Below are 27,884 nucleotides of genomic sequence, written 5' to 3'. Positions count from 1 at the left end.
CAAGTGGGGCCCAAATTTACTATTGCAAATTGCTCATCTCCGATCTTGAATTTAAACATTGCTCCGTTTGTTTCAATGTAACTCACCTTTGATTTAGAGAACACTCCAAATGAAAAAACCAGGACTCTATGAGTCAAGTTGGTCTTCTTTAAGGAAAGCCAACGAAAGAGTTTAAAAGTTTAAAAAAATATTAAGTTTTATGTTCAGATTCACTATTAGGCAATGGTTGAGCTTCAATGTATATAGGACTTTATACTTTAATTTTAAGGAAAAAGGCGGACATGCACGCAATATATGCCCACCTCAGTTCCTCCCTCATTAATTATATGGCCCTCTATTGACCAATGGAGACCCATCGACTCTATTTCTCCCACTCTGCAAAATGGTGCCATAAGTTTATTCTAATATAATGAATTTATCGAGCTAATTAATTTGGATTTATTATTTTATGATGAGGAATGAATTTTTTTTTTTTCAAGTTTATGTTTGGATTCATTACTGGACAATGTAAATAGGACTTATATGACCCCACAATATACTACCCTCTCAATTTCTTTCTCTTCCCGGCACTCCCTATTGACTAACCAAGATCCATCGACTCTTTTTCTCCTTCACTAACGTATATGATACCAAAGTAGGTAGATTGCGTGCCCATCCCTTTTCTTTCATTTTGTTGTCATTAAGTTTGAAATACCTACCAAGTCATGTGCCCTTCCATCGGTTGAATTCCAATCAAATGATTTAAACAATAGTTATTGCCAATATAGCTCTTAAGATCCGCAAAGGGAAAAGGAAATGAAATTAAAAAAGAAGAAATTAGTCCTTTTCGGAAGAAAGTAAAATTTTCAATGTAATCCCTCAATTATAATCAATGATTCAATGGTCAGTACAAATTGTTACTCAACCGATGTCAAAATTCTATCCTAGGTCCACACTGTTCAATTGTTTTTGTGGCAAGTGTTAGAATGTCAACAAATGCACTGAACGATGCACGGAGAAATCTTGCCTCCACAGCCTCAAAATGCCTGAATGAAAAAACGAACATTATGAGAGAAAGAAAGGAACAAGTGATTTGTGATACTATAAATAGCCAAAGAAACAAAAGGTATCTACTGCATGATGAAGCATATGAATTACCTACCACAACTTGATTCCAGATTATCGGTACGAAACTGGAACAAAGAAATAGTATATGCAGTGGTGGACAACAGACTAAATAACTCTTTGACCTACCTACAATGCACAAATGCTACTCTTCTGGATAAAAAGTCATATTAGTCAACTAATTTTAACCACATCCATCCTTGGATGATCCAAGAAAATGACTGGACTATAGAACAAAAACATATAATGTGGAACCCTCCCTCCCACATCGTTACATTTGTGTGGTTACAAATTGAATGACATTTTTCTACAATATTGGAAGGCAATTAGATCTTGGAGCTCCCTCAATGTCAAAAGGATAAACTTAAGAAATTTCCAATGACATAATGAAAGTAGCATTTTTGCTTTGTAAAATCTTTGGACTGGATGGAGATGGTCCAATTCTCTCAAACTAGATATTGCTGCTGGTGGCAATGATTTTATTACCTCCCAAAGTAGAAAAGGGGGAAAAACGAGAAGGGAATACTATAAAGAGGGGAAGATACTAAGTAGTTGGGAAAAGTAACATCTGATGCATGAGTTTAATTAATATTTTGAATATTCATTTGGGCACCAGTTTTATCCTCGTCAAAATTGAAAAATCCTGAACTTTTTATCCAAGTGATGAAAAATTTAGTAGAGACAACCAACGTTTGAAAACTTAATAACTGGAAATATTAGAACTGGACCAAACTCTAAAAATTCTTACAAAAAATGATGCAAGAAAATCACATAAATGGGCTTATTTTAGTAAGAAATAAAGGTTGGGTTGAGATCTATACACATGGGTCTTCGGTCCAATAAGTTTATATTGTAATACACCACTTTAATGGGCCTAAAATAAAAAACAGGAGCTAAGACTATGAGATTAGTTTAGAGGCTTTTTTAATATTAGAAATTCGCTATGTCAAGTCTTAGAATTATTAAATATTTGAGTCTAGGTTACATTCTTAGCCAATGTTCTATTTTTAGTTTTGTTTGAGTAGAAGTGTCAAATCCCAGTCTGTTTTGACCATTCCAATTAGTAGTTTGAATTCCAAGTCAGTTTAAGAGCATTAGAGAGTCAGTTTATAAATTTATATATAGATGTGGTGGCATATGACCTCGAAACCATATTTATGAAATATAGCTTCCAGTTTTTCTAAAGTTTGGTTGTTGAGGATTCATTAGTTGCTGTTGCGGTTCAGTAATGTGATTGGTGGATTCAAAGTGGGTGCATAGTTGATTTTCCAGCCTTGTATCTTTCTTTCTTTCTTTCAATCACAGGTAAGGTGTCAAGTATCAATATTGGCAGTGTATCAGAAAGCTATTTTTAAGAGATGTCTCAGAGAAACACTAGATACGCTTAATATGCATGGATATGCATATGACATGTCAAACAACTGTTTAAGTATTGTGCATCATAAATAAGCGATAAACAATGGTATCCAACCAATGTTAGGTTATCTTTGTCATCACAGTATCTGTGTGATTCAAATCTTCATTGACAAATGTAATCTCAAACATATTAATAAGTAATAAAAAAAAAATTATGCAAGAAGATTTGAGAGAGAAAAACTTATTTGTAATATTAGGATAATGGTTTAAAATAACCCCTAAAGGTCCAAAACTAAGAAAGCAATATATAAGTATAACCTACATTCATTAAGGATATACACCTTAACCATATTACTACTCTATTAGTAACATATTAAACAAACTTGAAGTAATACATGCTTATTAATAATAAATACTTAGCAACAATCATAAAAGAGTAGTTATCCATATAACAACAGAATGTGATTTTCTGGAAATCACAAGACAAATTTAAACCATTCGTTTTTACAGTTTTTTAAATCTCAACTGTTTGTTCCTGCTCAGCCTTGGGAGAGTCTATACACACGGCATGCATGTCAATACAAATGTGGTATTTGATTGAATTAGACTCTGAAATTTGACACTTCCAACGGTTGGAATGGATACATCATCTGTCCATGTGGCAGAATAAATGTATCATGACGTTTAGAAAAATAACAGACCATTGTGATAATAATAATTCGCCATATACATTATCATAGTTGTCAAGGTGACTAGGTGACCTGGTGACCCAAGGCATTGGAGGGGCCCACCCTAGGCATGCAATATGATATAATTGTGTAATAATAACAATGATAATATTATATAATTTTGCTTATATGCAACACATATCAATGCAATATGATATAATTATGCTTGAAATGGCCTAATATGAGAAAATTTACAAATAATAAACTAAATAAAAGATATATTATAAACATATTCATCAAAAAGCAATGCAATAAACATATAAACATAAATCAACATAAACTCGTGAACTTTCAACAAGGCGTATTGTCGCCTTGAACCCAAGGAATAGCCTGAATGACGCCTTGAGAACACTATGTACATTATAGACCACACATCATTCGAGATTATCCAAATCTAGGTCAGTTTTCTAGTTTAAATATGATACTTGGCAAAAACATAGAAAAAAAGAAAATGTCATTTTTTAACATACTTCAACCCGGAATTTTGATGTGAGATACTCGACTTTGATGAGCTTTAATACAATCTTTGATTGTTTAATCACTTCTCCTATGCCATTTTTTGTGCGTAGATGGGATCCACTTAGGTTTGGTCAAAAAAATCAAAGTAGGAAGAAGTTTTATTTCAAAAACAAGGAAATTTGGTTTTGGCAGCTTGTGTCTCAAGTGTATTGGTCCATATCAATCTGTATAGGTCTCTATCAATTTTATGTATAAAATCAAATCAACATGGCTAACCTGGATTGGTCGTGTATCTGATGTTATTCAAGGTTCAATTATATTCTATTGCAGTATTGCTAATAGAACACAAGTTACTATTCAGTTTTGTCTCTAGACTAAAGTTTGAGATTCTATTACACTGCTTTCTGAAGTTCTATTATCAATTTTAAAATTTCTGGTCGATTGGTACTGGTTCTAGTTCTAGTTCTACTAGTCTCTCTCCTAGTGGCACTAAGAGTCTTCTAGATTTTTCCATTATGTTATCAAACTTGGCCCAAATTCTACAGCCTGATTTCTGTAACAATACCAAGATCAAGGAAACAGTACCTGTGCAAGGTGAAGAAAAGAAGAAAGAAGAGAGAAGAATTGAGAACAAAGGGGGCTCTCGGTTAGAGTGATTGTAACCCTAACCAAGACCTATAATTTTTATTTATAAAGAAAGTTAAGAAAAATTACAGATAAGGACAGATCTATGCATAATTACATATAAACCCACTAATAAGAACCAATAATATAAAATAACACTTAACCTGTTACACACTTACACCCTTAACTTGCGGTACTACTTATTAACACTTCCCTTCAAGCTGGAGCATAGATATCACCCATGTCCAACCTAGAACACCCTCGATGAAAGAAACTTTCAAACAAGGCTTTAGTAAACATATTACCAAGTTGATTAGTATATCTAAGAAAAGGAGTAGAAATCAACTTGTGCATCACAACATCTTGCACAAAATGACAAACAACTTCAATATGTTTGGTTCGCTCATAAAAAACTGAATTACTAGCAATGTAGATAGCAGCTTGATTATCACAATACATATCCATAGGCTTGTCGACTGGAAATCAAGTTCCTAGACAAGAGCTTTCAACCACATAAACTCAGTTACGGTTTAGGGTTTAAGGACCCAACAAAGCCGCTTGGACGCCTTGGCGACTATGATTACAAAGCAACCCAGTCCCAATCTAATTAAGAAACTAAAGAGTCCTAAAAAAAGAAACTACTAATTCATAAAATCCATAAAATAGAAACTTCTAAATAAAGGCTAAGCAACTAAAATAGAAACTCTTAATTAGAAACATATAATCTCAAAAATAGAAAATGATCCTTGTCAAAAAGAAAGCTAACTTGGTCTTCAATCTTCTAGAAGTTGTATCATCGATCCTAGAGTGTCTTGCTATCCAAGGCTTCTAGAATATAAGCACACATGATCTAAATTGGGACCCACAACCCTGTTCACGTGAACAGTACTCAAGGTACTCGGGTATTGTTCATGTGAACAATACCTTTGTTTTTGAAATATGTTTTTATCCTGTTCATCATGCTTTGATCTACATCAGCAACAAAGGCAAAACTTTCCTTAGATGACAATCAGATGTAGCGAGATGTAGATACAATACATTGGATTCAACAAGATGCTTCGTTCATGAAAGAAACCCTATCATTAGCAAGCAGTTGGCTTTTAACAGGTTGCAAATCCAAATTCAAACCAGATAGAAATTTTGCCACCTAAAATTCCGTACGTTGAGTCTTTAATAATCGGGAGGGGTTTGATATACATTAAGTTCCTCCCACATGCCTTTAAGAGCACTCTAGTATTCACCATAGATTTATCACCTTGCTTAAAGGAGAAGATTGTCTCATATAAATCATATACTCTAGACATATTTTTTTTAGGTCATCCCTAACACCTTTAGCTGTAGAATGATTTCAAACATTTGCAACAATAGAGGGATCCATACTATTCCACAACCACACAAACAAGGTGTCATTCTCACACATCCATTCTTTAGTCTTTAGAATATGCAGAGGGAGGTTCTGAAATCAAATATTTTAATTTCCCTTTTGCATTGATGTATACTTTCACAACCTAGGCCCACAGAAGGTAGTTAGATGCTCCATTGAGCTTAATCGTAGTGATTTGGACATTGACCGAGTCCACAGGAGGCATTGAATCACCTAGAGAATCACAGGGGACATAATTCCAGTAACAAACACAGATATCAAGCCCTAACTTGCAAAGCAAACATCAGAGATAACTCTTCCAATCGCAGACCACAGCAAATGAACAAATAAAAAATCCCATAATAGAGTCTGGTCAACTTATCAACAAAACAAAAAATCCCAAACCCAAAGCAAAACTGCAAGACACTTTAGAGGACCAGAACAAGAGAGAAATGAGAATTCAAAATCAAGTAATCAGATTTACCTCAAATCCAGGTCAAGTTGCCTTTCAATTAGGAGAAGGTATGATGTAAACTGGCTGTCTAAAACCAGCCACAGGTGTAGGGGTTCCTCCCTACACCAGCACAAGTAGTCATCGGGTAGGTGTAGGGATTCTCCCCTACACCAGCAGCAGTCGTGGGGACTTAAAGTAGTATTTGTTTTATTATTTTGTATTGAGTTATAATTCTAATTAGGATTCCTAGTGCAAATTTGAATCCTAATTAGAAATCCTAGTCCTAGTTGGCATTCCTATTTCTATTTTGAGTCCTAGTCATAGTTAGGATTTAATTTTTCTGTCCAGCCTTAAAGGCTATATATATTGTAAGAGCTCTATTGAGCCCCCCATGATTTTAATGAATAAGAATTTAGCTTAATGCATTCCACTGTCCTGAGATAGGCTGTGAAGGTGAGGCTGAGATAACCTTCACTGGTTCACGGCTTCTCTCCTTCGAGAGCATTCAGATCTGTTCAAGTCTGCTACTGCTGATTGTTTGAAGGTTCATAGCTCAGTTGTCCAAATCTGTTACCAGTTCAAGGATCCAGCCAATAACAAGTAAATAATCTCCATCCCCAAACCCTTCTGATCCTAATCCTCTAAACCAAACCCTAGCACCCCTCCATTCCCAAACATCACCTCCATAGCCTAAAACCTGCCCAGCCTGAACCCACCATCAGAAACAGCCCAAACTTGGACCGAATCTCCCTCCCACTGTTTGGGAAACTCGATCCAAGCCCCTGCCCACAATACCTATTATAAACCCTAGATCTCTACATTAATCTCCTTCTCCAAAACCCAAAACTCTAACCCTAGTTTCATTATTTACCTAATTTTACCCTAGTCTATCCCATTAAACCCTAGCAGATCCGGTTTCCCAAAGTTCGATAGGAATCCAACGGATAGATAAGCAATAATAGGGTTGGTTGCAGAAATAAAAACTAAATTCCCTTAAAATTAGGAATCTTACAAACTCACAATCCATTGACCTGATCCATCTTAAGGTGAAGAGTAACTACTCTGTTGTGTAGAAGCACACTCCAAAAGATAACAAGGATCTAAGGGCTGGAATTCCAGTTATGTTTTCTATTAGCAGCAGAAAACATCAAAATAGGAGTACCATGAGGGTGTAACCACAGAAGGAAAAAGATGATTGATAGCACCAATAAATCTCAGTCATCAGTAGGGACATATCTTCAACATTTCATAAAAAGGTATCAAATCAGCAGCCACATTGAAACAAACAGCCGGAAGAAGAAAAATCTATACCCCAAGAAGGAAAACAAATCTACAAGGCATGGTTCAAGGTATCAGTATTGTATCGGAATCACCGGTACCCAAGACCAATATCATACCAGTGGTATTGGTACACGGAGGGTAAAATGGTCCAAAAAACCAAGGTATCAGACTATCAATATTTAGAGGGGCAAAACGGTCCGATCCGGCCAGATACGGCCAATCTGTATCAGTAGCAGTATCCACATTAGCCGAGACCGATACGGGTGCCAATACCGATACCAATACCTAAGACCTTGCTACAGGGTGAGTATATCAGCAGTACTGCATGATAGTAACAAGCAGAATAAGAAACGCTATTTTAATGGGGTTTCATGGAACACAATGCAGCATGGGTTACTGCAAACCATGGAGAGAAATCCCTTTGAAAATTCTCAAAACAGAGAGGTAGATTGCAGTTACTGTTTGCTTAATGCTTTGATACCATGTAACAATACCAAGATCAAGAAAATAGTACCAGCACAAGGTGGAGAAGAAGAAGAGAAGAATAGAGAATAAAGGAGGCTCTCAGTCAGAGTGATTGTAACCCTAACCGAGACCTATAATTCTTATTTATAAAGAAAGTTGCAAAATATCTGATAAGGACATGTCTATACATAATTACACATAAACCCACTAATAAGAACCAACAAAACAAAATAATATTTAACCTGCTGTACCCTGAACCTGCGGTACAACTTATTAACAACTTCGTTAGTAGAATATATTTGACTGAGTTTTGGTCTATTCTGAGATTCCTGAGTCCTGTTATAAAGTTCTCCAAATTCTGGTTTTGCTTCTTTGTTTTCAATCCTGTTGTGAGCTAATTTTTTGGTTTGGAAACTGGTTTACATTACCAAATGTTGGCTGGCATATTACAAATCACAATAGAAGAAGTTTTAACAGATAAATCTACAATGGATGATAAATTTAGTCTCAATAAAAACAAATGAGACAATCAGTCAGCGCAGAGAATCTCACACTGAAAGCTTTCCATCAGACACTGACATCTGCCTTTTCACTTTGTCCGGCTGCAACTGCAATTCAAGATAGAAGTTAAATAAGAAAACAAAAGCTTTATAAATGTTGTTCTTCAGAAACTGACAAGTTGTCAAAGGAAATATACACCAACTAGGTAGGTTTCTAAAGTTAGACCATGCATTACCTCCTTATCAACAGCTAATGCAGCATATACCATGGCTGCATTCATCTCAGATGCATAATCTACTTCCAGGTCACTGCAGACAAAATTTCAGTAAATGACAAGCAAACACTGTAGTTTTAGAAAGAGGATATGAAAAAGAACAGTTGTGAAGCAGTTAAAAAATAAATTACTGCATCACAAGAGCAAATGTATGATTCCTATCCCCCCCCCCTTCTTAATTGACCTTCTGTCATCTTCATCCATATAGTTCTGGGGACAGGTGGGGTAAGAAAAGAAAAGTGGTGGTAACTATGAAGAAAAATTACTTTACAATCCCTGCATTTAGCACATATCTTTGTAATTGAAAATAATTTAAAAGGTTGAGAAATCATTGAAGTCATCGAAGTCTTCACATACACTTGAATTGTAAAAGACTCCCACAAATGGCCAACAACACAATCAGGTTGCTTCTTCGTGTAAGGTCTCTTCTGGATCAAATAGAGACTTCATACCATGTGGCCTGATCACATTTCTAGCAGATCATTGGCTACTTGGTGAAGTTATGTGATCCCTATTTACTATATAGTTTAATTCACTCTTTACAATAGACTCGTTAAGAATCCAGAATTCCTACTATTGAGGTTCATAAGTACACAACTCCACAGTCCACACACTACTTTGTATAATTGCACATGCAATGTGTGGATCAAAGAAACAGTGGGGAATATTATGATTGGAGCAAACACAGAGTATCAAAAGAATCACCACCCAATAATGGACAGCCTCTGCAAGAAACTATTCTCTTTTAGTAAGACAGAATTTACTTCACATGAAATAGATAACTAATAAGGTTCCCCATTTAGTTGGGATAAGGCTATGGTTGTTGTTGTCGTCGTTGTTGAAATAGAAAATTGAGATAGTGATCTATGTAAATGTAGGGATCATGGGTCATGCTTTAAGTGACCAGAGCTTTTTCTTTTTTGTTTCATAGCATGGGAGGTCAAAATTTTGGTAAAACAAGTAATTATTCTAAGTGGAATCATCAAATACCCTTGGGGAAAATGTCCCATCCTAGAATTGACTGAATTTTCTAATTTTACCGATTTCGTGAGTTGGAAAGATGGATATTTGGTATCAGAATGCAAATTTCTTTTGTGTTCAAAGTTCAAGCAGGATCAACCCCAACCAAAACAAGTAGGAGCTGAGACAGCAACTAAGGTATGACTAGTTATCATCAGATCTTACCAAAAAAATTAGGTTCAAAAAGTATTTTTCACCATGAAAACCAGTAGTCAGCTTCTTTTTCCATTGGAATTTCTTTCCAGTTATGATAAAATAGTGGAAGGGTAAACAGAAAAGGAAGACGGCAAGAACAAGAGGCTCATCAAATGATCAGCAAGAAGCAACAACAAATAACAAACACAGCCTTATCCAAACTTAATGGGGCTGGCTACATGGATCCAAAACAAACAAGAAAAAGGAAGACGAAACAGAAAAAAAGGGGTAATGAGGGGATAGGAAAAAGAAGGGTTGGAAATGACATGAGGAATGCAAAATGGAAAAATTACAAATGAAAGATGGAAACTAAAAAGAAAGGGAAGGAAAAAAGAAAGAGGGATGAAAGTAAGAGGAAAGAGGCACAGCCAATCAAGTCAGGAGAATCTCAGCTAAATGGGGTCTGCTAACAGGAGAAGCAGCAAGCTATATAACATAAGCATCCATAAGGCAATAACTTCGAGCAAACATCAAACTGAAACCCCCTCCTTAACAAGGTTCGAGAAAAAATTTCAGGTTGCGACCGAAACCTGGTCGAAACTCAGCATGTTTCGGTGGTTAGTTTCATTTAACCATTTTGGTGGTAAAATTGCCACATTTTGGCCTGAAGCTTCATGGAGACCCTAATTAAGCATCTCTAAACATAAAAAAGGGTGTCCCAGTGCACAAGGCTCCCGCCACTGCTAGGTATGGGGAGGGCCATAATGTACGCAGCCACCCCCGCTTCGCGGAGAGGCTGTTTCCCGACTCGAACCCATGACCACTAGGTCGCTATGGAGCAACCTTACCATTGCGTCGAGGTCCACCCAAAATGTTAAAAAACATAATGTTAGTTTGGTTTCGTACCCTAGGTTCCTAGTGTATGGTGTACTTTTGCTGTATACTTTCTTAAATATAGCTTATGCAACACATAATTTAGTACGGTAACACGCAGAATTCAATGAAAACAATTAGCATATGCATTAAATCAACAAAAACCATTTAATATTATTAAATGTCAAAGTGTTACAACTTACAAGTACATGTACAAATGTATATGTGCAAGTGAACAACCATCAACCAAGGTGAAACTCAAAAGATGCCTACAAAGCCATTCCTCCATTTCTGTGTCAGTAACACATAGAGTTCCGATTCACCCAAAAAAACACAGAGTTCCGAGCAGGCTCGAAAGATGAGGAAGATTGTTGCCGTCGTCACAAAAGGTTGTCATGCTATATTTGAAAAAACGATCAAAATCCATCACAACAGCCTAATAGGTCTCATCGTCATACTCTAGTCTCTAAGTACCCCAACCTTGTATATAGATCACTGGGTCAGGAAGATGATGCAAATGTGGATCCACTGTAGCTACTTGGTGATGCAGATGTGAAGACTTATGTCCGAAAGAAGAAGTCAAAGCTGTCCAAGTAGTGTTACTATTAGTAGTTAGTATTTTTATTTAGTTTTTATTTTGATGTAATAGTCATGTAACTACTTAAGGGGTCACATGACCCCTTTTTTTTTATTTCAATTAGTTTACAAGTCATGTGACAACTTAATTGTCACCTCATAGAATTGGCTAGGTAGTTTAGTAGTCATGTTACTACTTAAAGTGGTCACATGACCCTTTTATTTTATTGGCAATGTAATAGAATCGACTAGGAGAGACTTTGTCTCCTAGGCTGAATAGGAAAAGGGCTTATGGCCCTTATAAATAAAGCTAATTTTCATGGAGTTCTTTTCACCTCACAATTTTGGGGAAAAAAAAAATACTCTTAAGCTGCTACTGCAACTTGTCTTCTCCAAGGAGAATTGTCTTGTGCTTGATCAAGGCTGACGGAATCGGTGTTTGATCCCATTAACACCTTGCGGTGGTAAGCCCAGGTGGTTCAATTTGGTTACTTGTCTTCTCCATTGCTGTTAGGTTCAAGTTCTGGTTTCAAGAGTTATTCTACATCAACAACTTCTGTTCAAGTTTATTCTTCAATCCACAAGTGTGAAATTGAGTCAAGGCCTAACCATCCTCTTCTTATCTTCTATACCACCCACAGCCAGCATAGCATCACCCACCCATCAGAATACTACTAAAACCTGACCAAGTGTCCTTCTAGCCCTTTGGAAGACTCGATCCAAACCCTATCCTATTCTGCCCACTCTAACCCTAGAATCTCCACTCATCTCTCTTTCCAAAACCTAACCCTAACTCAACCAACCTTGCTGCCGATTCTGGTCAGCAGCCTTAGACTGGTTAATTGTTAATGAGACCTTTATTGGAAGACTCCCCTACATCAACTTACCTTAACCCTAACCTCAAACCCTAGACCCCACTAAACCCTAACCCTAAATTTGAAATTTTCCATCAATTTAACCCTAACCGAATTCCCCTTTGAAGAACAGATCCTGGATTTGGCTTCTAGTTGGATTTCTTTCAACCTAGGACTACATTACTTGGCGGACCAGGCTGATAATGGTTGTTGGGGGCCTGGAAATGAGATCTATCCTAAATATGACACAGCTTGTGATTGATCATCATGAGCAGTAGGGAATGAAGATGAAGAGGTTTATTGATCAAACCCATCATATCCACCATATCTGACACTAGATGTCTCTCTGGGAAATGATGGTCCACGCCATTGATCCCATGTCCATACCCACCACATCCACTACTCCCCTCCAGACTGAGGCCTCCAAGTGTGCCAGATAAGGAAGAAACATCTATCTCCATGTCAATATTGTCATGCTCCTCATCTGATCTGAACCTGCGGCACGAGCCGATAGAATAACTTGCATGAGTGTTGGCATGTGCACCATGGTCAGCATCCTGTGTAGCATGATCAAACTGAGTCTCTCTTATGAATAGCATAGGCTCTGGCTCTAGCTGCACTTGGTCTTACTCATCTCGAAGGGTCGCAAAACTATAGCCATCACTACCATTACCACCAAACAGCAACAATATGCATGTGGAAATTGGAATGCAACCAGTCAATATCCTCGTCTTCTCCGCTAGGCTAGGACTCAAAAGATCAGAGTGTCTGTTTGTGAACTCAACCCTCTCAAAAGTCGTGAACTCCCTAACATCGGTACACATCTGACTAGCAATCTCAGGGTCGAGCCTAGCACCGGGTTGATCCATCATGATGTCACCTCGATCCTTCACCCACTCGTACATGGGACTGTTCTCATCTGACTCCGCTTAAAAGATGTTGTTAAGCTCGATTTGGTCTTTGTCAATGTCCATGCCCATGCGTATGTCTTGCATCTTCAATCTCATGTTGTAGTGCACATACACCAACTGTTCCAACTATTTACCACCCAATTGGTTCCGCCCATAGTCCGAAATCTCGCGAGATCTCGCCGAGATTCTCGGTTTTCCAATTTCCCGAGTTGAGATGGCCTACGAAACTTAAAATGTCAATATCTCTCCGAGATCTCGGTTTGACATAGGAAAATGCCCATGTAGGTCCTTTATATGAGTGCCAAATCTCGAGATCTTGCTGGAAATTCTTGGTATACAGACACCTATCTATTCCAGGAACCAAGACAGAGAAGACAGACACTTATTTATGCCTAATATCATTTAAGTAAATGCTTTTGCATTTACTTAAGATATTATTCATAGATAAGCAAATACCCCCCCCATTTGAATCCAATAAAAATAGTTAAAAAATCAAATTCCAAAAGGAAAAAAAGTCAACCCCCCAGTTCAGGAACAAAAACTGGATTTTCGGCGATAGGTGCGGTTTTCAACTTTCTAATGCTGGGGTTTTTCTCAAATCTAAAAATTCCATAAATCTTATTATGGTAAAACATTGCTAAAAACCAAAAGTGCGGTAAAATATTCATTTGTTTTGATGTCCAAAAAATTATTTTCATTCAAAGTGATTTTGACAACATTCGCGCACACCGAATTAAGTTTGACCAGTACATAACTCTTTCAATATAAATCAGATTTTAGCAATCTTGGACTTGTTGGAAAGCTATGTTTTGAAAGCTTTCCAACAAGTCCAAGATTGCTTAAATCTGATTTATATTGAAGGAGTTATTTAGGCATAAATAAGACTGTTTGTCCTGTGTCTGTCCTGGTTTCTAAAATAAGTGTGTCTGTCCTGCTTTCCCACTAACAAGAAACTCCAATTTGGACTTTGTTTTTGCAAAATCTAATAATGCCATTGTGTTTAAATGGCCTAAAATAGGTTGTATACCAATTTTCAGACCCAAAAGAGGTCTAAAACCCTCGGAGATGGGCTTCCGAGTCAGAAAAAAAAAATGCACAAACTCGTCGAGATCTCGGCCCAACTCGATTTTTTGCTGGGCCGAGATGGCTCCGAGACCCGAGTTTTTGAACCTTGGTTCCGCCTTTTGGAGTAAACAAATGAAAACGTACTCCAATTGCGCTCATATACAAAGGAAAGAACATGTCTGGGAGAGCACCTTAATTGCGGTCTTCCACAAGTTAGGTGTATGTCTCTCCCGTATAGCACCCACAATTCACCTACTAAGAAACTTTTTTTTTTTTTGGGAAAATAAAAATGCATTACCAAAAATGGGACAGAAAAGAAGGGGGAGGGGAGGAGGATACATAGGGAGAAGAGAGGGGGGAAGCTATAAAAAGACCCAAGCCCTAACAAGCCCCAAAGGGGCGGGATAGGAGTCTGAATAAAAGAAACATCTAAGCTCCAAAATGAAGCAATGTGCCTATTTCTAGGAGAGTCAATAAGAGAGCTAAAACGAAAAATCTGCAGCTTAGAGCTAACATCAAAGAAGATGCCTTTCCAAATCTTATCAAAAGATCGGGAATTGGAGGTCCATCTTCTAAGATTTCTTTCCATCTAAATATGAGAAATGACAGCCCCTAGCACAAGTTTACCTGCTGAATCACAAATAGAACTACCTGAAAAAGTCATATCCATCCAAAGCCACTCACGGGAAAAAGGTAAAGGCCTTCTCGGGCAGGGCCAAATGGATTGGAGGGCTTTCTTCCAAACAGGGGAGGTGAAAGGGCAAGAGAAGAAAAGGTGATCAACGTCCTCAAGACCGTTCCAACAAAGGATACAAGCAAGGGAAACATGGATGTGATGGTGCAGAAGAAAAGCTTGGGTGGGGAGGCAGTTGTTCAGGGCGCACCTAACATTGAAACTATGGCAAGGAATGTGACCTTTGAACCAGAAAAGCATATGCAAGAGAAACTTCGGAGCTTGGAGACGAACAAAATTCCAAGCCGATCTAGAGCTAAAAAGGGCATTGGAGGAGGGGATCCATATGGTCTTGTCCGATAGAGGAGGAGAGGAGGAGGGGAAGAGGGGGAAGGGGGGCCCAGACCTGGGCAAGACAAAGGGGAAAGGGGGAGACCATAAGCCGTCAACAATAATAGAGGAGAGAGGGGAGAACTTAGGAATACCAGAAGAGTAAACAGAGCGGGATCCAAGGAGATTAAAAAGAATACCAGAAGAGTGCCAGGGGTCCATCCAAAGAGAGGAGGAGCCGTCAGCAATCTTGAGGGAGATGGCACGAAGGGAAAGAGACCGGAGGTGGAGGATTTTGCGCCAAACCCAAGATGTGTCCGCCGGAAAGCAGACAGTCCACAGGGAGTCCTTTCAAGGAAATGAGATTGAACCCAATGAAACCAAATAGAATCATGTTTGGTTATGATTTTCCAGATGAGATTAAGAATACCAGCCTTATTGTAATCACCGATCCTACGGATACCTAGGCCACCTTTGGATTTGGAGAAACAGATAGAAGCCCAACTAATAGGATGGATGAATTTGGAGCATTCTTTGCCTTTCCAAAGAAAGACACAAAAGAGGAATTCCATGACAGAAATGGTCGACTTGGGAAGCCCAAAGATGCCACATCAATAGATGTAAGAGGATTAGAGGACGGATCTAATGAGCTCAAGCCTTCTGGCAAAGGAGAGAAGTTTGCCCTTCCAAAGCTGGAGGCGCTTTCTAATTAGGTCTAACATGGGGGAACAATGGTGGGCAGTAAATCTAGCGGGAATGAGGGGGAGACCAAGATATTTAACAGGGAGGGAGCTCAAGGAGAATCCCGTCAGGCGAAGAAGATGATCCTTGACGGAGTCAGAAACTCCAGACTCCAAAGAGGAAGATATTGGACTTCAGGAGATTGATCTTAAGCCCAAAGAGGTTTTCGAAGAGATGGAGGGAGGACATAATGGAAGAGATCGAAGAGGGATCAGCCTTAGAAAAGATCATAAGGTCATCCGCGAAGGCAAGGTGAGAGAGATTGAGAGCTTTGCATTTAGGAATGGGGGAGATGAGATGTTGGTCAGTTTTTTACTGAATGCTCCTAGAGAAAACTTCCAGAAAGGGAGAGAGAGGGCAGCCTTGGCGAATTCCCACTTTAGAGGGGAAGAAACCAGCAGGGGAGCTGTTGATAATAACCGAGAAGGAAGGGGAAGAGATACAAAAATGGATCCAGCGCACGAAGGGAAGGTGAAAGGACGTTTGAGTCAAAAACATCGCCAATGAAATCCCACCTGATAGAGTCAAATTATTTATGGATGTCAATTTTCATAAGGGCAACAGGAGAGTGGGATTTACGGTCGAAGCCTCTAACAATTTCGGAGCAAAGAAGGATGTTATCAACGATGCTTCTGCCCAAAATGAAAGCTGATTGGCTAGGGCTGACCAAGGAAGGAACCACTAACTGAAGATGATTGGCAAGAATTTTGGCAATGAATTTAAAAAGGAGATTACAGAGAGAGATAGGTCTAAAATCAAACAAAGAGGATGCTCCCAACTTTTTAGGGATGAGGCAAAGGACGGTTTGATTGATCCTAGAGATCTGGCTGGGATTCAAGAAAAAGATACGAACAACTTTGAAAAAGTCATCTTTGATTATGTCCCAACAAGCAAGGGAAAAGCCCATACTAAAGCCATCAGGACCAGGGAATGTAACCAAAGGCGGATGAGTTCCAAGCTTTAGGGGAAAGCTTAAGATTACAAAGCTTACAGGCAAAAGCAAGGGGAGGGAGGGAATGGAAGGAGGTTGGCATGTGCCAAGAATCACGGACTAAGGGGAGAAAGAGAGGGTGAGAAGACCACATATCGAAGTATTTTAAAGGCTTAGGACCAAAGGAGATGTAGGGCTGGATCCAAAAGTGGCAGGGACTGATCCGAGATGCCAAGGAGAAGGAAATTCGCATGAGAATTGGGGAAAGAGAATAGCCAGGAATCGTTGATGAGAAAACGATCATTTTGCAAGCTATGCGATTAGAACCTCCACGACGGTTATGCCAAGTGAGAGGGGAACCAGACCAGCGAAGATCTGAGATGCCAAGGTCATCGAGACAATCATTAAAAGCATTAGAGGAGGAGAAATGAAAGGGCCTACCACCTACTTTCTCATGACCGAACCTGACCACATTGAAATCACCACCAATACCCCAAGGGGAGGAACTCACTAGGGATTTGAGGAGGGAGAGATCAGCCCACAAAGGGAGGTGGTCAGAAGCACGGTTAGGAGCATCAATGACCGAGAGGAAGAAAGGAGGGGAATTAAGAGGGGAAAAGAAGAGGTGAAGGATCTGGGGGGAAGCAAACAAGATGGAGATGTTAAGGATAGAAGGGTCCCACAGGATCCAAATATGAGGACAATGGTCATAATTGGAAAGGAAGGACCAAGAAGGAGCGATGCGGGACACATTATCTCGAAGAACACGGGTTTCGAGCAGGGCACAGAGAGAAGAGTGGGAGGACTTAATGAGGGCCTTAATGGCAGCTTGCTTAGCCAAGGAATTGAGACCCCTAACATTCCAGAAAAATCCAGAAGACAGAGAGAATTAAAGAGGGTTAGGCAACAATCCCCTAGGGGGGATGCTCTTATAGCGCTTATGAGTATAAGCAAAAGCAACGGGGGGCGCTGACAGCTTGCGGTCACAAGAGCAATGGTGGTCAAAAGAGAGGGGCCATCAGAGGGGGCAGAATCTCACTCTTCTTTCTGGTGGTCAAAGGAAGGGGGCGACCTACTAAGAAACTAAGTTAATGGGCCTACAAGGAGCAGTATTGCCCCAACCAAACTTTGTGACTGCATGGCCAAAAGTCCCAAGTACATCCCTGAAATTCTTCATCTATGTCCATTTCACCTTCCAAAAACAGTGACCCAATAACACCAGCAAAAGGCAAAGGAGGAGGCTACTCCTGAGTTCTGTTTCTAGACAACAAAGAAAAACACAAACCTAGTGGAAAGCACGGATCTTTGAGCGCAAGTCACTATCTAAAATAACAAAGGCAGCTTATGTAACTTCAACTCAGAATAATAACCAAGGGTGTCTGACTGCACCTCTAACTACAGATTATCTCAACAGAAAAAAAAAAATTGAATAAATTTTCTACCAGACCCCAAGGGGGTAGCTCAGTTGGAAAGGATCAACACCTACCAATTAATGAGTTCAACTCTCCTTGGGACCTAACTATCAAAATGCCCTCTCATATTATCCTTGATGAAGTTAACTGACCTCTAAACATTTATCTTCTCTAATTTTCAGAAGGGTACTTGTATAGAAGGACAATTAAAAAGCTAATTCTAAATTTTATAAAAGAAACAAGACTGTTTGCAGCTTTAAACATGTTCTGAACTTGTTTTTTTCTAGACCATCTAGTCAGCAACAAAACTAACTAGCTGAGCTTGGGCAAGACAGATAAAGAGAGAGATTCTGACCAACTGAACGCCCATTCAGGAAGAATTCCTCCATCTGCTGCTTCAGAAACGACGGAATCCATACACAGAGCCAACGGAGAACAGAAAAGGCCTTCAGAAATATGTCCTCCTCTTAACTTCTTGTTTGGAAAGTCTCTTTAAGGCCTTTTGGGCTCCTACAAATTGATGGGAAGAACACTACAACCCTGTTTCAAAAAACATATTAACACTATTAGGACTAAGGATAATGGAATTCTCATCCTAGTATGAAAGGATGGCATGCATACAGTAATTATTTGATGAGAGACAAGCATACAGCAAGGCATACGATAATTTTTTTATGACAGACAAGCATACTGTAATTTTTTTAAACGAGACAGACATACGGTAATTTTTTATGAGAGACAAGATACAGTAATTGATGACTATGGTATTGATGGAAATTATTGATGCAGTGGCTCTAGAATGATTGGACCAACATGACCTGGTTTGGAAACCCAAGCCCAGAGGGAACCAGCCCAACCCGGGCTTTTGGTATAATAAGGGCAGGTAGCAGTTTACTTATTTGGGATTATTTTTTGTCCTTTAAAGTTTTTATTTTAGCGTGTCAGTGGATAGAGAATGGAGTTTGTTTCAAACACTACCATCGTTTTTGAGTTTGAATAGGTTTTTTTCCTGTTTTCTTTATACTTGTATGTAATCAACGATGAGAAATTGGAATAGAATATTGAGCTGAGATTTGAGACTGGTGGTTGAGTTATTGGTGTGTGTTGTTCGTTGAAGTGATCGACAGCATCTCTTTCCTACTATAATCCTTATCAGCTCAAGCGTGTGTATCTTACCTTATCTCTTTTAATTTCCTCAATTCTTTCTCTTTCCTTCTTATTCCGTTAATTCCTTTGTTTTCTGTTGCTATTATTTCCGAGCTCTGTTTCTGGGCAACACCAACAGCCCCACGAAGTTGAGTCGATCTCCTTTGATACTTTTTTTCCTCTCAGATTTTAGGAGTGAGTTCCTTCCCTTGGCCAATTCAGACCCTAGGAACTTAGACCCAAAAGCCTTCTCGGCTGTGAGAAACAGCCTGCATACAAAATGTGCTTTGAACTTCCACCTGGGTTTTTTGCGGATCATTATATTTATTTTTCTGGCTGATTGCTGGGCTGATGTCGATGATATTTGGGAGGCTTGGAATTCTTCTTCTTCTTTTTTTTTTTTTTTTTTTTTGGGGGGAGGGGGGGTGGGGGGTGGGTAAAGGAGAGATTATATTAATAAGAATTTAGGTATTTACAACCTATAGTATTTCTTCCCATTGGCATCATTCCGTATTAAGCTGGAAAGGACCTCTTGGAGACTATTTATACACAAGTGGAGCTCCTGACAAGAGGAAAGGAAACTGGCTAAAAAATCTGAGCAGGAATTGATCTCTAACATGATGAAGAAGAACACAACTCCTAAAGCAACGACGAAGCTTGCATATGTCCTTGACCAAGCTAATCGAGTGCCAGGGAATTGGGTATACACCCAATACCATCTGAACCGCAGTCAATGAATCTGACCGTAGTTGGACATGAGGAGTGTTCATGTCACGAGTCTTGAACAAACCATAATTCATAGCCATCAACTCCGTACGCAGGATGTTAGCATCTGCCGAAGCACCGGTTATAGCAAAAACTGCCCGACCCCTGTCATCGCGCCCAATTGTGCCATAGTCCCCAAGGTTCCCACAAACAGATCCATTGCAGTTAATTGCAGTCCAACCAGGCGGAGGACGGGGCCAGGTGTGGATGGACAAACAGCTGATGGAGAAGGAGACCTTGATTTTCCAGCGATTGGAAGTTGATATTGAAACACCAAATGCATTATTGAATTGAAGCCTTGAGTGAGGGACTGTTGCCCTTGCAAACTGGTTTCTTCTTCCACTGGTAAGCTTGTATCACGAATCATGAGGAAGAAGAATACTTCTTATATTAAAGCCTTATTTCCTGTAATTTATACAAAGCCCCTTGACTCTTAACTTCATTTCTCTTTTTATTCCAAGTGGTTTTAAATTCCAGATTTGTCACTTTCCTTTGACTTATTTACCCATGTCCTAAAGTCCTCTTTCCCTTCCCAAAGAGTCTTGAATTGTGCTTTGAAATTACAGAACTGCCACTGACCATGTTATTTGAGTTTCTTTTGATTGAGTGGACCAACAGCGACCAAAATTTAGGGTTTTAGAACCCCAGGATCGCATCAATTTGTATTAGAGCTGAATCATACCTTGAATCGAGGTGGCCAATAGTGAGGTTCTCCAACAGCTAAACTCCTATAAAGATAAAAACCAGGACATAAATTGCCAACCTCACAGATCGTGTTGATACCCTCAACACTGCTGTCAGTTCTCTCCAGACTATGATGGCATCCATGTAAGCTTCTATTGACCGACTGGTGGCCTAAGATAAAAGAAAGAGTCCCATTCAATCTAGGGATTCTTCCAACTCCGTCCAACAGGGCCCAACTCATGTTATACCAACCCCGCAGCCGCCCCATCACACACCACCACCACCACCGTCATATTATACACCACCCGCCACATTTTAGACCAACACCTCCTCCACCATATGGTGCTGGCCAACCCTTTGGTGAAGCTCCCTATGGAGCTGAAAGATGTGCCAAATTAGATGTCCTTGACTTCTACGGGAACAATAATCTGAAGCAGTATTTGAATTGGGTTCACAGTTTGAAGACCTTCAGATGGTACGGGTTGACTGAGGCCATAAAGATTCTATTTGCTGAGGTTAAACTGAAGGGCACGGCTCAAGTCTGGTGGATCAAACACAAAAAACATAATCAGACTCAAGGCATCGAATTAGTCACTACTTGGGATGAGATGAGCGAACCAATGAACCGAAGAATCCTACCAACCAACTACAAGCAGCGCATGCAACTCAAATTTTCATAGCCGAGACAGGATCGCAAAACAATTGAAGAGTATGCGGCTAGATTAATCACGACCTAACTGATCATATTCTCCACCTCAACATGGTTCTAACAAACCTCATATGATGCCAAAATCCGGCACTCAATGTTTCACGTACAAAGGGTATGAGCATATCACTGTTCAATGTCCCAATCGTTTGATAGTCTATACTGATACGAAAGAGCAACCTAGTCTTGTGACAATTTGTTTGGAGATAGAGCGTGAGCCAGGTGAAGTGAACGGCAATGATAGCAATGAGGCTTGTTATGTTTTTCGTCCTATTTTGACCACTCACAAGGTCTCTGTGGATGAAGATTGGCGTCTTAGCAGTATCTTCCAGACCGGAATGAAGTACAATGACCAATTATGTAGCATGGTGATTGATAAGGTAGTTGCACAAATGTTGTCTTTAAAGACGATGTTCGCATGTTGGGATTAAAAACAGAGCCACACCAAATTCAATACAAGATAGCATGGGTGAACAACACCAATCTAGAATTACTGATAGGTGCTTGCTCACATACTGATGCAAATTCATCACCAAATAGGGCTTGTTTCATTGGGAATAAGTCTAGGGTTGGGTTACATACATGTTGGGCCTTTGATCCCATGGGTTTCTAATGTCATAGGCCACTTTTATGGGCCTAAAATATGGGTATATAAGTTGCATACGGGATTAACCCAATACTTAGTTTATTTTTATGTTTTTTAATTGAACCGGTTCAAATTGGTTGCATCCAATTGGTTCAATTTAAGTGATTATGTGACTTGGTTAAGTGGTCATGTGATGTAAGTTGGGCTGGATTAGGACTCTATAAGTCCAGCCATGTTTTGAGTCTATTTCCTGTAGTACTCTAGTTTCCTAGTTAGCTTAAGTTACCTAATAGGTTAGGGATAGGGTTAGGCCATTCCTTTTTAGTGTCTAAGTCTATTTTTGAGTCTTCTATATAAGTTTATAAGGGAGGCTAGCATTAGACACGAATTTTGATTAATGAAAAGCTTTTGTTTGCTGCCATTGCTGCTGCCCTACTCTGTTGAGTGTTGCTCCTTGTGAGTGTGCATCCTCGTGGTTCTATCAAGGTGGAAAGGGACTGGGGGAATCCGGTTGACTCCTTACGCCGTGACGGCTGGGAGGATCTTCTTCAAATTCGAAGGTGGTTTTATCCTTCACAACTGTCGAAGCTTGCTGCCAATGGAATCTCCAGTAAGTTTGACGCCAAAATTCTTCTTCTAATCCTCTAATCCTTTCCCCCAATTGATCCCCTTTATTTTTGGTTTGAATCCCATAAACCCTAACTCCATTAAAGCCCAAAACCTGCAACTCAATTCTGTCCAGAATTGCAAAATTTCAAAACTCACCCAAACCCTAACCTTTTTATACCATATTGACCCCCTAGACCTGCCCATTAATACCCTATAAACCCCATTCCCAAATTCCCATCCTAAACCCTAATTTTGCCCTAAAACAGTCCCTAACCAGCCCCTAACAGCAGGCTTGACCAGCACTTGCTTTTATCTGGCTCCTAGTAGGATTATCTCCTATTCTAGGACTACATTACATACTCTATTGGTGAGTTCATGGATACGGTACAGTGCAACATCCTCCCTCTGAAGGTGCGTCAAATTCTTCTTGGACAGTCGTGGTTGTTTGATAAAAAGGCCCAACAATGTGAGTATACGAATGCGTACTCTTTTAAGTACAACAACAAAGAAATGAAGCTTCTCCTACTAAGGTCCTCCGAAATTAAGCTCAAGGTAGCAGAGTCGTTCCTCCAGCATGTTGACTCAGATGGCCCCCTTGGTCCTTATCCCAACTTGACAAATTCAACAGAGTAGGAGATTTGATGCATTGGCTTTAGAATGGTTGGACCAACGACCAAGTTTGGAAATCCAAGCCTAGACAGAACCGGCCCCACGCACCCACCTGGGTTGTTGGTCTAATAAGGCTGGTAGTAGTTTATTTATTTGGGATTATTTTTTTGTCATTTAAAGTTTTTATTGTTAGCGTGACAATAGATAGAGAATGGAGTTTGTTTCAAACTCTACCATCGTTTTAAACTTTGAATAGAATTCTCTGTTTTTCTTTTCTTTATATTTATATGTAATCAACGATAAGGAATTGGAATGGAATATAGAATTGAGATTTGAGTTTTCCTCACTGGTGGTTGAATTATTTACAAGTGTTATTCATCAAAGCGGTCATAAGCATCTCTTTCCTTCTTCTCTGATCCCTATCAATTCAAGTGTGAGTTTCTTTCCTTATCTCTTCTATTTTCTCCAGTCCCTTCTTTTTTTAGCCTAGTATTTTCTCTAATTCCTCTGTTTTCGGCTGCTATTATTTCTGAGCTCTGTTTCTGGGCCTCTCTTTTGATCCTTCTTTTCTTCTCAGATTTTAGGAGTGAGTTCCTCCATTAGGGCGATTCAAACCCTAGGAACTTAGACCCAAAAGCCTTCTCTAATTTGAGAAACACAGCCAGCAAACAAAGCGTGTTTTGAACTTCCGCCTATGTTTTTTGCAGATCATTATATTTCTTGTTCTGGCTGATTGCTTGGGCTAATGTCAGTTGTATTTGGGAGGATTGGAAGCTGATATTGAAACCCCAAATCCATTATTGAGTTGACGCCGTGATTGAGGGGCTGGTGCCCTTGCAAACTGGTTTCTTTTTCTGTTTGTATGCTTGTGTACCGTGAGGAAGAAGCTTCTTCTGATATTAAAGCCTTATTTCCTGTAATTTACACAAAACCCATAGACTCTTAACTTATTTTTATTTTATTCCAATTGGTTTCCAGATTTGTCACTTTCCTTTAAACTTATTTATCCACATGTCCTAAAGTCCTACTTCCCATCCCAAATAGTCTTGAATCATGCTGTGAAATTATAGAACTGCCACTGACCATCTTATTTGAGTTTCTTTTGATTGGGTGGGCCTATAGCAACGCAAATTTAGGGTTTTCAAACCCAGGATCGCATCAATTGGTTACTAGTAGACATAATAGTTACTAAAATGAGAAATAGGTTTGCTATGCCTATGTGTAGAATAAATTTTGTAACCCTTATTTATTATATTGAAGTTATTTCTTTTTAGAAGTCCATCTATAGCATATTTGAACAAATGGACTCACATAATACATATCGGTATCAGCTGCAATGTACACCTAGCAGGCCCCACCAGGCTGTCAAAGTGACCAAAAACATGTAAAGTGTGTACGCATTGTGGAAGAGAAAAAAAAAGTTGTTAAACTCAAATTATAGTCTTTAATAAAGACATACCAAATAGTTCCATGAAAAACAAAATTATCCATCCTCAATACTTATAGGGGGCCTCAATCTGATCTGCAATTTGTTTCTGATATGTTTCCCATAGCTGTTGCTGCATACCACCTGCCACCTTTGCGATGTTCATGACCTCACCAATGTCACTATCACTATTGTTGTCTTCACTTTCATCATCCAACCAGTTGGTAAAGTGTGTGTTGAGGGCACATATCTAGGATCAAAACAGTCTATACCATGTTTTACGCAGAGGATAAGCATTTTATAGCTACCTGGAGGTGGATTTCCAATCCACTTTAACAAATAAGCTTTCCTAGTGGAAGTACAGAATGACCGGATGTAAGCAAGAACCTTCCTGGTGTAATGGGAGACCCAAAGCCTTCATTTTAGTAGGCACTCCACTACTCCCTGCGCCACAACATTCTGTAATTTTTCCCCAATCTGGTTCTTTGTCTTTATTTTGGTTGGTAGCCTTTGCACTATAATGGTTGGTGTGCTCTTAGCATGTTCTCCTTTGGGTGTAATAAGATCTTTACAAGTTCTATCTCACAGGTGAATCATAGTTCAAAAACCAGCTTGACGCAACATTTTGGACACATGAGAAATCTAGGACAAAGGTTGTAGTGGATCCTATGAGCAACCTCAAAAGAGGACTTGGGTGAGAAGCATTGCAAATCTAGCTGCATTCAGATTCCAAAACTCAAAAGCGTCCAACTCTCACGGATGAGTAGAAGGCTGGGCAGCTTTGAATCTCAAACCACCAATGTTTCTGTGGCTAGTATGGATCCTTACCATTCTATTCACCACAAACTCCAAGTAAACAACCAGCCTTGCCTCCTTATCATCTGCCACGTGATATAAAACTGCAAAACTTCAGGGGTCAATCCCCATGCCATGAATACTTGATTGTTCTCCCCAGAACCCAAAGAAAGCCAGTGAGTATAGAGCAAGGGCAACCTACCCATGATTGCTAGTCCTTTTAAAAGCCCCAGTCCATGGGTACCCAAGCACTCTTATGTGTAGGTCACTATGATATAAAGCAGAGGAAACAGTTCAAGTCAAGGACTCTTGGATTTCCCTGCCCAACTCCCTAGATGATGTCATTTGGCACAATCATGGGTAGGTATTAGTGAATAAAATGGTTGGTTCATCATAGAATAACTTGAAACCAAAAGTCACCAAATTTAGACCAACCCAGGCATCCAAGTAAATCCCATACTTCAGGAATTTTACAAAAAAGTTAGCCCATTATGTAGAAATAAGATAACACATAGCTGTCACAGCGCCTAAGCACCCCAAGGCCGCCTAAGCGCTTAGGCAACAAGGCGCCCTAGTATTTTTTTAATATATCAGTTATATCTAGTATAGCAATGATATAATTATGTTTAATTACTTATCAAGAATCAACACTTTAAGCAACATGAATTGTTTATCCATATTAACTACATAAGCAAGTGGTGCATGATCTTCGCAGATGATATAGACCTGGTGGATGAGACTAAAGCAAGGATTAACGCTAAGTTAGAGCTTTGGAGATCTACCTTGGAAACAAGAGGCTTTAAGATTAGTAGAAGGAAGACGGAGTATATGATGTGTAATTTTAGTCATTCTTTGATGGATACTGACATGGTGCGAATTGGGGAAAGAAAGATACCGCACAGCAACTATTTTAGATATCTAGGATCAATCATAAATAAAGAAGGTGACATAGAGGATGATGTTTCGCAAAGAATTATAGTGGGATGGTTGAAATGGAGAGGTGTGTCTAGTGTGTTGTGTGACTGACGTATTCCTTTAAAGCTTAAAGGAAAGTTCTATAGGACTGTTGTACGACCGGCTATATGATGTATGGGGTAGAATGCTGGGCAGCTAAGAAGTGCTATATTGAGAAGCTTTGTGTAGCAGAAATGAGGATGTTAAGATGGATGAGATGAACAACTAGGAAGGATAAAGTAAGGAGCAAGGAATGAGCATATTAGAGCTGACTTGAGCGTTGCCCCGACAATGACAAGCTCTGAGAGAGTTGTTTGAGGTGATATGGTCACGTTCAACGGAGGCCTAAGGACGCCCCAGTAAGGAGTGATATGATACCGATTGAAGGAGCTAAAAGAGCTAGGGGGAGACCTAAAATGACCATAGGAGAAGTTGTGAGGAAGGACATGCACAGTCTAGGCCTTGTATCAAGTATGACCTCGGAGGCTCGGATAGAACCTATTGGCGGGCAAGGGTTTTATGTAGCAGACCCCATTTAGCTGAGATGTTCCTGACTTGCTGGGTTGTGCCTCTTTCCTCTTACTTTTATCACTCATCTTTCATTTTTCTTTTATTTTCCATCTTTCATTTGTCATTTCCCCTTTTTCATTTCTCATCTCATTTCCCATCTCATAATTTTGTTTTATTTGGATCCATGAAGCCAGCCCCATTAAGTTGGGATAAGGCTGTGTTTATTATTGTTGTTGTTGTATAAACTACATAAGCACACACACTTTCCATTTAGTACAGACGCATGTTTGTACACATATGATAAGAAAGTGTACTCTACTCATAAACCAGCACATAGTTGGACTTAAAAACTAAAAGTAATCCTAGGTCAATCAGTTCCATATGTGGACATATTGACATAACCAAAAGTGATCCAAATGATGTTACCTAACAAAACTTTAACTTGAAGCACGTAAGAAGAATATGAATGTAGAAATTCTGTAGGCAACCAATAACCATACTTAAAAGTAAACAGAGAATAAGAGATCAAGACACAGCTTCTTGCCTATAACCAAGGGGAAAAGCATAGAAGAAAAAGAGGAGAAGGGGGGGAGGGGGGGAGAACCGAGAAGATGAAGAGGATGAAGGAAAAAAAAGGGAGGGTTTTATCCATTATGTATATAACCTCAAATTCCTGATTCCGAATTATAACCACAAAGATCAAATTGTTGTGCATTTGAATATAAGTCATATCTTGTTTCTGATTAAATTGCCTCCAGAGTCCACCAGGATACCTTCTCGAGATAAGTAGATGGTAAGTATTGGGTAAAAAATACATGTCATTGGATTAAGTGTCTAAAAGCAATCTCTATGTTGAAGTTGGGAGAGCAAATCAAGAGAAAATGATTGCAGAGGGAATGAAGACTGACGGGTATATGGAACAAAGATAGAGCTGTCAGCAAATGCAAACAAATCTGCTAAGAAA

At 39.3% G+C, this 27,884-nt stretch overlaps 1 protein-coding gene and 1 long non-coding RNA gene across 2 annotated transcripts in view; one reads left to right on the top strand and one right to left on the bottom strand.

Annotated features, from left to right (window-relative positions):
• Positions 1-823: 823 nt before the first annotated feature.
• LOC122658043 lies at positions 824-27,884 on the bottom strand. The gene is made up of 5 exons (XM_043852903.1): positions 27,829-27,884; positions 18,486-18,670; positions 8,571-8,643; positions 8,387-8,442; positions 824-1,025 (listed from the first exon to the last, which is right to left on the bottom strand). Exons 2-5 carry the CDS (start codon positions 18,545-18,547, stop codon positions 911-913), a joined length of 306 nt encoding a protein of 101 aa, XP_043708838.1. The 5' UTR covers positions 18,548-18,670; positions 27,829-27,884; the 3' UTR covers positions 824-910.
• The window catches only part of LOC122658048, a 28,643-nt gene continuing 20,088 nt past the window's right edge, over positions 19,330-27,884 (top strand). The window contains exons 1-2 of the long non-coding RNA XR_006332406.1: positions 19,330-19,365; positions 26,149-26,151. This is a non-coding gene — a long non-coding RNA (uncharacterized LOC122658048). The remainder of the gene's footprint in view (positions 19,366-26,148; positions 26,152-27,884) is intronic.

This window comes from Telopea speciosissima, chromosome 1 (assembly GCF_018873765.1).
Source record: "Telopea speciosissima isolate NSW1024214 ecotype Mountain lineage chromosome 1, Tspe_v1, whole genome shotgun sequence".
Classification (NCBI taxonomy): domain Eukaryota; kingdom Viridiplantae; phylum Streptophyta; class Magnoliopsida; order Proteales; family Proteaceae; genus Telopea; species Telopea speciosissima.
The sequence above is the reverse complement of the archived record's forward strand: the minus strand, read 5'-3'. Positions and strand labels throughout refer to the sequence as shown.

Bases quoted from the DNA above. Each gene is read 5' to 3' on its own strand.
- LOC122658043 (XM_043852903.1), bottom strand. From the start codon at position 18,547: ATGGATTCCGTCGTTTCTGAAGCAGCAGATGGAGGAATTCTTCCTGAA. The intron at 8,443-8,570 runs GTAATGCATGGT...CTTGAATTGCAG, and splicing joins CATTAGCTGTTGATAAGGAG to TTGCAGCCGGACAAAGTGAA. The intron at 1,026-8,386 runs GTGAGATTCTCT...TTTTTCATTCAG, and splicing joins TCTGATGGAAAGCTTTCAGT to GCATTTTGAGGCTGTGGAGG.